The following is a 10,369-nucleotide window of genomic DNA, read 5'->3' as shown; positions in this document are numbered from 1 at the left end:
AGAAGAGAGTAGATTAGCAGCATTGTTCTGCATTGTACTGGTTTTTATCCATTTCCCAGAATTTCATGAGCTCGAATGAAGAACAGCATCAGGTCTGTTTATAAAACAGCATGCTGGCTATGTAAAAATAGATCCCATAAATCATCTTAAGATCCAGTCAGTTTAATATAAAATGTTTTTAATTGTTTTTGAAAACATTTAAAAAAACAATTTTTGAGCACTTTCAATAAAAAAAGAGAACTGAAATGCTACTGCAATATTCAACTACTGTAGTTTCAGCAGGTACAACAGACAACAAAACACTGGGGAAATCTGACTTTTTGCACTAAATGAAAACATGAAACAGGGCTTGTTTTTGTCATTTATGATGTAGTTAAGCACATTATAGTACAAGACTATTATATGAACCTCATATGCACTGCACAAAACACTTTCCTTCTTTTCAGTTCAAAAGTCAGTGCTTATTGCAATTATATGCAAAATTATTTACTTCATGAAGTCTTATCATGATAAACAGTATGCAAAATGTTTTAAACATCAAAACAATGAAAATAATCTGAGAAAAGAACATATTCAACAATAACTAAGCAGAATTAGTAAACATAAAAAAGTAAATAACTTGTGAATAACTATGCTTACCTGGTTAACACTGAACCAGTTTCAATACAGCCAAGAAAAAAAAAAAGTGGTTACAGGAATACCTAGTACTGTACAAGATAAGTCAATAACACTCATGCACATTTTGTGATCATGTATTAACATGGTGAAGCAAACTAAACTTAATTCTTCCTGCTGTAATATTCTCATGTAAGAGAATAAGAAATAGAAATATCTCATTGAGATCAATGCACATTGCTACATAAGACAATTTTATCTGTCACTTTGATGACATTTTGTCTTTTCATAATGAAACACATTTAAAAAGTTTAATCTGTGGACTGTATTGGTTGCATTTATCCTAAGAGATGTGCCTACCACAGGTTCAACAAATTTAGTGCAATATATGAACCTCAGAAAGTTTGCTGGACGAATTCAACCAAATTTAAAGTGTTTGCTGCAATACTATACAGGGGGTTAAAAATCCTCCCGTCTTTATATTTTTATCAAAAAAGATTTCCATTATTTTTATATTAGTAGGAAGCTAATAATGTAAACAAGGGATTAGAATGGCCTCAAAAATCTCCTTTTCAGAGTATCTCGTATTGAAAGGCTCCTATCATTTGTTAAAAGATATCACACAGTTTCCTTTGGGTATTGCATACTTTGGTGTGCAGTAGTGCTGTGTCTCAATGTACAGTGAAGAAATAACTAGCATCAAGGAAAAAAATCTAACAGATTATTAAATCAAGGTAACAGCAAACACACACAAATGCCAATAACTAGGACGTATGAATATATAAACCTCTGAGCCAACCCTAGCACCATTTATCAAAATATGTTAATACCCTACCTTGCAAATTTATTGAACAATGAAACCTTATTAAACCCTTCATCACAACTGTTAAATATTCATTGATTGTAGTCTTCTGATTGGCTTACTAATTGAGGTAAGGGAAAGCTTAGCTAGGTTCAAGGTAACGCAGCAATGGTTTAATGTTAGCTTTAAAAACTTAATGGCAACTTTTAAATCTATCTAAAAGTAATCGTGAAAACACCTAAATGGAGCTGTCAACTAGGGAGGTTTGTGTCAATACAAAATTTATAAATAATTATTCATAAAACGAAATGGGAGCCATAGAGAAACATTTTAAAACAAATCCTGAGTGCTTATTTTGCAATTGTGGTTATCACAATAAATAAATTAAGCATGTAATAAAATGCTCCTCTTCTTCAAGTACTATTGATATCCCCCTCTGTTTTATCAGAGATGTAAAGATTTGTGGCTTCAGACCTCAGGTGGTAAAAATGTTTTTTTTTGTTCAGTTTTTTATGTTATCTCTCTCCTGCTTGTTTTTCAAAGAGGTCCCGGGATCAAGCTGTATTACCATATTCAGGAGGAGCGAAGGAGTCAGTTACTAACTCTTAAATAGACTTTTAACATGTAGATACAGCCACTGTGATGAAACTAAGAAAATGTTATTTTCCTTCTAAATTCCCCTATCTCAATTACCAAATAATAAAGCATGAAATAGTTTTTCTAAAATATATTCATTCTATTAAATTATAATGTCTGGAGTTATTCTCGTATGTGTATTCATGTCTCTGTGTATGTGTTGGCTCCATGTTAATATTTTAAAATAAGACTAATGCAAGGTCACAAATATAAATGGTTACTAGTTTTTCCTTTGAAAACATTTTAGTGCAGCTTCTGCCTTCCTTAAATTAACATTTAATTTCCCATTATTTTCTCCTATTTAAGCCCTTCATTGCAGGTGCAAATGGTACTGAAGTCCCAGAAAATTCTACAGAGATTTTCATTCTACAGTAGCTCTATGCTTCAAGCCTAAATACTTATAAAAACCTGAATATTATCCCTGTTTTGAGGAAGACCTTCTTGTTACAATTCACCTTTGCTATGATTCCATTTCTAAAAGATAATGCCAACGACAACAAAAAAGCCTATACCTAAAATCAATGGTTTCCTCTAAATTCTGTGTAGATCAACCAATGAATTAAGATGAATTAATACAAAATAAAGTCTAGATTGCTCTTGTAAAAGCTGGTTAGTCAATTATTTACTAACAAACAATGTGATTAAAACGGGGAACATTATAAAACTTAAAACCTAATACTTGTTCTTCTACAGCCTACTGTCTTCAGAAACTTTTTAAGAACTGAGGCGAGTCTAACCATTTCCTATTGAAGAAGAAACCACTTCTGCAGCAAACTCTTTTGAAATGTCACAATTAATAGTAAGTGTTTCTGCTGCGGGAGGCACTTCCATTAAGACAAATACAATACATATGTCTTTAGATACAGTGTGCTACATATTATAAAACACAATTTAACCCAACATTTCAACAGTAGGATGGTCCTTGCTTTCTATCCATTCAAAACCTGATGAAGTCATAGAGCTCATAGATTCACTGCAAATTTGCTGAAATAATGGGTCATTCTTTAATTCTTCCAGTGTAGCTTCATCATCTTGTCCCTGCTGACGACCTGGATCAAACAGTAGATTTGGGTCTAAAGTGTTCAAATCATTGATGCTGCCTGAGAGCTCAGAAGACAACCTGATATCGCTAGAGAAATCAGATGCAGTAGTAGCAAGATCAGATGCTACCTGACCTACCAGCTGCTGGTTGGTTTGCAAGCCGTCTCCACTCAACAGGTCTTTAACAGTGCTACTGAAATCTAATTGTTGCTCTTCAATTTCTGATTGTGCTTGATTATCTCCAGGAGAAAAACTGATCTGATCGGTGCTATTACTTTTGGTGAGGTAAGATGGTGTTTGGAATTCATAAACTGAAGTGCTGGAATCGATCATATTCTGAGGATTGGCACTAGGAAAAACAGTAGAAGTTTCCAAAATCTGAGTGAGATTCATCCGAGCTGTGTAATTGGAGGGCAGGTTGTTCATGCCCAAACCTCTCACTGCATCATCATTGTCAGAATCTAGTTTACTCAACAAAACATTGGTTATTTTTTTACTGTTTGTTTGCTTCTGAAGAGCGTTTGGGAAGGCTGTCTGCATCATGACTGTCAATGGAACTGACTGACTTCTTTGAGCTATGTTGTTGGCACATGCGTCTGTATGAATATTTGTGAAAACATGAACGTCTGGGGTTACTGGACTTCCAAAGGGGGTCACATTAGATCGGGGGATATTAGATACTGGATAGAGGGTGCTTCCACTAAGATTACGTTGGCGATGAACAGCAGGGCTCACACTCCGGCATCTGAAGTTGCTGCTGGCAGACGAATTAGTTCCTTTATTGTCAAGAGGAGCAGGGACTGCAAAACCCTCTTGTTTGTTGGTACTATTTACAGTGGCACCTTGATGCTGCACAGGAGAGACAGGAGTCAAACGACCAAAATGAGTGTCATGATGTCTGGATTGAGACTGATAAGACTGTCCAGGCACAGCAAAAGCATGAGGTTTCCGGAAACGGTCTTCCACTAACTCCTGATAGCTTGGGAGAATGCCATGGCCAGAAACTGAAGAATTACCAACCCCGCTATACCCATTATTCATCCATTCAAGCTTGGTTTTGTCAGGGTGTGTGGCCATGGGTCTTTGCATCGGTTTCACAGGACTACTTGAGACAATGCTGGCATCATGATATGCCATACTGGAGCTTATAGGGGTAAATGCAAATGGATTCCTGCATTCAACAGGGCTGGGAGGGACACTACTGCTGCAGTTAGAATGCGGAGTACCAATGGGTGTATGTCGGCTGCTTCCTAAAGCACTATCCACAGGTGTGGTCTGGGCGAGTCTGGAGCAGGGGCTCTCTCGTGACAGACTCTGAGACCCAGCAATCATTTCGGATGTTGGGGTTGGTGGGGGTGGGGGTGGGGGTGGGGGCAGAAGGGCAGGTGACCCAGGTGTGTGGATTGGAGTGCCATTGCTATGGATTGGATGATAGAAGTGTGTGCTGGAGACGTGAGATGACATTGGAGCTCCTGGAGTTACTGACTGATTCTGAAGGGTCATTCCCAAACAGTTACCATAAGAATGAGAATTGTTCATTGACATTTGCTGCTCCATAAGCACCAGCTCTTCTACAATACTATCCTGTGTAAGTTCATCATCAAAAGGAAAGTAGCTTTCATTTGTCTGGGAAACAGAAGGCTCAAACTCCTTCAGTTCGGACTGTAGAGGTAATTGATCTGAAGACTGTGCTTGTATTTGATTCAAAGACGATTCTTGTATCTGGCCATGGAGCTGCTGGGTATACGTGTCCTGTGGCATTCCTTCTAATTCCCAAACAGATTTCTCTAAGTCATTGATATCAGAGTGCTCAGGAATTGTCATAACACTGATATCTTGCTGTTGTTCACAGCTGGCAGATACAAACTCAGAATCCTTAGTGACTTGTTGCCATTCATTTAGATTAAAGCTGCCATCTGTTTTTGAATCACTGTCCAAGAGAAAGACACTCCCTTCAAGTTTCACTTTTATATCTGGAGATGATGATGGTGTTTGCTGTTCCAAAGCTGAATCACTGGTAATCAGAGCAGAAGAATTCAAGGGTAGATTTGCCACTATGTGTGAATTGACATTTATTGATACCTTGCTAGGAATCAGAGCACCTGCTATTGAGCTTTCTGTTTTCCCTGAATGTGGAACCTTTTGGTCCTTCTTAACACTGCCTGGTTTCTGACCTTCAATGGTAACTGCAGAAAGCTGTTCCACAATTGGTTTCTTTACGGGAGGCACCTGGGACTCTTGCAATGCAGAAGACAGTCGCTTTCTTGGACTTTTAGTGCATAATTTAGGGTCTTTATTTATTGAGTCACCATTAGATGGTGAGCTGGTGCTGGTGAATGTTAAGTTCTGCGTGGCAACTGAGAGAGTGATAGTGCTTTGATTATTGCCTGCTGAAGTGCCTGGCAGGATTTCATTACAGCGACTTTTACATTTGGTCCTCTGGTCACAGACCTTAGTTGCTTTTATTTCAGTGACACCTTCAGTTGAAGGCTTTTGCCCAACTCCATCTGTGTTACTTTTCTGTACCGAAAGGGCACTAGGTGTTGTTTTGGGACCTTTAGTCCCATCAGAGTTCTCTTGGCACTGTACAGGATGCTCCTCTGATGATATTTCAGGTTCCATTTTGACTTCCACAGCAGATGTCCCCCCAGCACTGCTGGTTTTGGAGCCAGGAGACTGAAGTGAAACAACAGAACCATTCTTGATTTGTGGAAAGGTCCTTGATTCTTCTGTTGTTCCTGTAGCACTGTTTACTGAGGCAGAATGTTTAAGAGGGGCACTACTATTGCTGGGTGTGAGGGATATTGTTGTCATTTTCACCACATTTAGAGAACTCATATGTGAAGTGGGTACAACAGCCGTTTTGATGGGACTGCTAGTGAAGAGGACAGTAGTTGGAGAGCGGATGGTGAGAGCACTGGTGCTGGCTGGTTTAGGTAAGATCTGAGGGTAGCGGTGCCGGGCAGAACGATCCCCACCAGGACTGGCAGGAACGTTCTGAGGAGTCTTTGGTGCCTGTTTCACAGACTGCATGTGCTGAGTGACCACCTGTACGTTGAGGGGAAGAACTTTGCCATCAGAAGAACTCATTGGACTTGGTGAAGTTACCAACTGCCTGGTCCGCTGGACCTGGTAAAAAGTGGAAAACACACACAAAAAAATCAGATTTGACAAGTCTAGGATATAAACAATAAGTCATACATCTGTATAGTATTAAGGCATTTAATAAATGTAATGCCAAAAAGGAAAAATAAGACAGTTCCTATGTTAGATGAGAGTTCTTCTAGACTAGATTTTATACAATCAGACCCATCAATATTATAAGAAATGTTACACAGTACAACAGCGTTACAAAATATAATAATATGTAAGAAGAACGTTAAGATGATGAATACTTGCCAAAACCATGATTTTTAAGGAGGTTACAGGAAGAGGAGATAAAATCTCAAAGAAACATTCAACTATAAAGGTATCTACCAGAGTCTGTGTCAAGAAGATGGCTCACAGGGGAGACAGTCTTATTAATGGTACCTTGGATATCAGGAAGTAAACCACTGTGGGTAAGATCTCAGATAAAACTACTGTCTCTCCAAGTTTGCTCTACAGTGAATACTGCAAGAGTGTGGTTACCAGGTAGTCCATGTTTTAATGACATGATAATGATAATGATGATAAGAATGAGAAAAACGACAAGATGAAATATCTCCTTAATATTTATAATAAAAAATACCACATGTATGGTATTTAGCATGATGCACTCTCATTTTAAAAGCCCCTTTCAGCATAACCTCAGTTGTGTGAGATGGGAAAGGAGAAGGCTATAATCTCTATTTTTTGATAAGAAAACAAGACTCGAAGTAGCCAAGGGACCTGCCCAAGGTCCTATGTCCAGCAAGCCACAGAGCTAGGTCTACGTTAAAGCATCATCAACACCCATTACAATTTTGCTCCATCTGAACGCTAAAAAGAAAAAAAGTTTAAACAAAAAAGTTTGCAATTGGGTCATCTTGGCTTAGCTAGAGATTTAACGACTCTGAAAATGACTCACCTCTTACATGCTCTGACTGGTTACGTGCATATTTTATACAGCTTGGATTTCTGTATTTTCATTTACATTCATTTTATAGCTCACTTTGTAATCAACCATGTATATCCTGACTAAAAGACAATCAACTGAAGCTGAATCTATCTAAGGTCACAAAATCAGTTTCTAACTGAATCTACATCCAGACTTGTTTCCTTCTCATTTGCTACTTTCAATTAAATGACTGATATCCTACCAATCCAATAAAGCCATACACTATTTAATGATATTACCGGAATGGGACTGGGGACAGCTGCCACAACGATACCAATAGGTTGAGGAGAAAGGATTGCAGGATTTCCATTAGAAAGATTAGTCACTCCATTGGTTGTAGTGCCTTCTGATTTTTTTGCTGAGGATTCTCCTGGCAAAGGGGATTGTAGTTTCTGTTCCTGCTGCTTCTTCTGAATTTTCCGTTGCAATTGCTGTTTAGCATCAATAGGAGATGGCAAAGTCTTCATTTGAGGCTGAAAGGAATTACTTTCAGCTGTAGGTATAAAAGCAGACGGCTGGGTAATTCCTTTAATTCCTGAAAATAAACAGAAAGGAGAGCTAAAATAAATGCTCTCCTTTATAGAATGCACTTACACCTCAATTTCTTTGAATATGTAGTCATCTACTGGGCAAAGCAACCCAATCCAGCATATTTTAACCCGATTTCTTATAAGGCATAAGTATTAGACTTCTAATTTATAAACATTTGTCAATATGGTTTTAACTGACACCATAAAATATGGTTCAACTCAGGTGAGAGGTAAACAAGCAATAACAGATGAAGATTCTGAAGAGTAGTAGCTATATCACAAATGTGTAGAAGCTAAGATAAATACTGAGAGCATGTTTTACGTTTTATCAACAGATGTCAGAAATTTCCATCCCTCCTTCTCTAATTAGAAATTCATTCATTTCCATGATTTTAATAATCAGCCCACGAGGGGCACTCAGTAAATATTTGCTGAAACCATATCCTAACAAAAATTTATATGGAGAAGTCTTTAATTCTACCAGAAATTCATGAAAATAGGTACTACTATTTTAATTGCTACTGTATAATTATTCCACTACGACCTATGAGAAATTAAGCACAGTTTCTTAATAAGACCAAAGTTAAGATATTTCAAAAAGTGTCACTGAGGAAACTTTTTACATTGGTAATAAGATTAACTCCAAGAAAAAGGAAAGCAAGAGATAAATTTTTGATCTCAGGAAAAATGGTTATATGGCACCATTAATTTTTTAAAAAGCTCATTTCACACTTAAGGTGTGACACTAAGATCATTAGAAAGCTGTGGTTGGTAAAAACTATGTAGAGAGAAAATAGAGAGGACCACACCATCCTGCTGATACCTCTTTCTATTCCTTTCTCCAGCCCAATTTTTGCTTTTTGTTATTCAGTTGGGGAGGGGGAGACAGAAAGGAGAGAAAGAGTGACTGTAAGCTCTCTCCCACATACTCACTCAATAATGACTCTCTTGACTCTCCTTGTATCTACATAAGTACTACTTTTTCTCACCAAAACCAGCTTGCTGGACTACACTGCTCAATTCTGGCCCCCAGCCTCAGCTCTGGCTTCTCGGCACCTGCACCCCTGACAGCCTCTGCCAAAGGCTCAAAAAGCTGTCTTACCCCTCCTGCCAGCGTTTCTGGACAGAGATGAGTTCCAAGCAGCTGACTTACAAAAGAACATTTGTAACACAACCTGTTCTTAATATGGAGACTTGATTTATAAAAAACCAAATTCACCTTCAAAGGATGAAGATTCATCACTACCAAAGGTATTAAAAAAATATATAGGAATGGCTGAGAACAAAATTTCAAGAGATTCTAAAAATGTTTTGAGTAATGATACAACTGTTACAATCAGCTTCCCAAGCAGACTACTTTCACAAAGGGAAAACACATGTTTATATATGTAATAGTCAGTATTTTTGTTTAAAAACACACTTTTCTTTAAACTTACGCTTTAAAAATTCATTCAATTCATTCCACATTTCTTTCAGTCAGACTTTGTGAATAATGTGGAAAACAAGATAGAGATCTTTTTTTTCCCCATGATACCTCCCCTAAGCCTTCAACTTGTTAAAGGTACTCTTCTTAGTATCAGCAGGGGTAGGAGAAAGAGAACACAGAAAGTTGAAGGGCCACTATCTTTTAAAGCTTCATTTTGCCAGAAGATAAAAAGACTGTATGGTGTAATGCAGATAACTTGGGCTTTTGAGACAGACAAGTCAGATTTCAAATCCTGGCCCCTTTATGTATATAACTGCCCATGGACAAATTACTTAACTTCCTCAAGTCTGTTTCCTGATCTGTAAGATAGGAATATCATCTACCTCATAGGACTGCTGGGGGAATGAAGTGACATATGCAAGCTACCTAGCTAGATAAGGCTGTTCAAGTATTCTTCTATTCATGTGTAAGCATAAGCACACAGATATGGGTCATACAATTTATATCTAGACAGGAAAAATTATGACAAGGCTCTTGCAAGAGATTGTTTTGCTGAAGTGGGCCCAAACTGACCATAAAATGAAAGGACAAAACAACTGCAAACACACACACACACACACACACACACACACACACACACACACACACACAGCCCCTACAAAAATTTAAGGCTTCTGATTAAGTATAAACTGAAAGAAAAATAATCATTCAAGTGATTAAGATAAAAATTGATGTTATTTAAGAGACTATAATTCTGGGTGAAATAAATCTATTGTAGATTTAAAAATATTTACATGGAACAATCAGAAGAATCAATTCTGGAAAACAAGTTTCATGTTAATATATTTTTCAAAGAAATTATAATTTCCTACAGTAATAATATACTTTATTCACTCTTTTTCAGGTTTCTAAGGTATGACCAAAATGAAACATTTAAAAAATTTCATCAGATATTTACACAGCTATTAATTTAGGCAGAAGTAATTTATCCCAACAATACTGTCAATTCCTAAAACTGTCATTTCTAAAATTCCTATTTGAAAGAAAATACTCATTTGCATGTTAAAATATCACTCTTGCTATTTTCTCGTAATGCTTCATAGTTTTCTAAAGTTTTATAAGAGTTTATTTGAGCCAAACTGACGACATATGCAGGGGAGCAAGATCTCAAATGCTCTGGAGAATAACTTTTGCAGCTTCTTTCAAGCATTTGAAATTAAGGAGGGGACATAAGGAAGGCT

The 10,369-nt window shown here is 37.3% G+C and overlaps 1 protein-coding gene across 4 annotated transcripts in view; it reads right to left on the bottom strand.

Moving 5' to 3' along the window:
* Window positions 1-349: 349 nt before the first annotated feature.
* Window positions 350-10,369, bottom strand: part of RFX7 (regulatory factor X7) — a 112,040-nt gene continuing 102,020 nt past the window's right edge. For all 4 annotated transcript variants that reach the window (XM_039865513.1, XM_039865516.1, XM_039865514.1 and 1 more), the window contains 2 exons: window positions 7,412-7,707; window positions 350-6,223 (listed from right to left, as the gene is read on the bottom strand). In XM_039865513.1, coding sequence (XP_039721447.1) covers window positions 2,945-6,223; window positions 7,412-7,707 — 3,575 coding nt within the window. In that variant the 3' untranslated portion in view covers window positions 350-2,944. The remainder of the gene's footprint in view (window positions 6,224-7,411; window positions 7,708-10,369) is intronic.

The sequence above is a fragment of the Pteropus medius genome, unplaced genomic scaffold (assembly GCF_902729225.1).
Source record: "Pteropus medius unplaced genomic scaffold, Ma_sr-lr_union100, whole genome shotgun sequence".
NCBI lineage: Eukaryota > Metazoa > Chordata > Mammalia > Chiroptera > Pteropodidae > Pteropus > Pteropus medius.
Note: the sequence above shows the minus strand (reverse complement) of the source record. Positions and strands in the feature narration are given on the sequence as shown.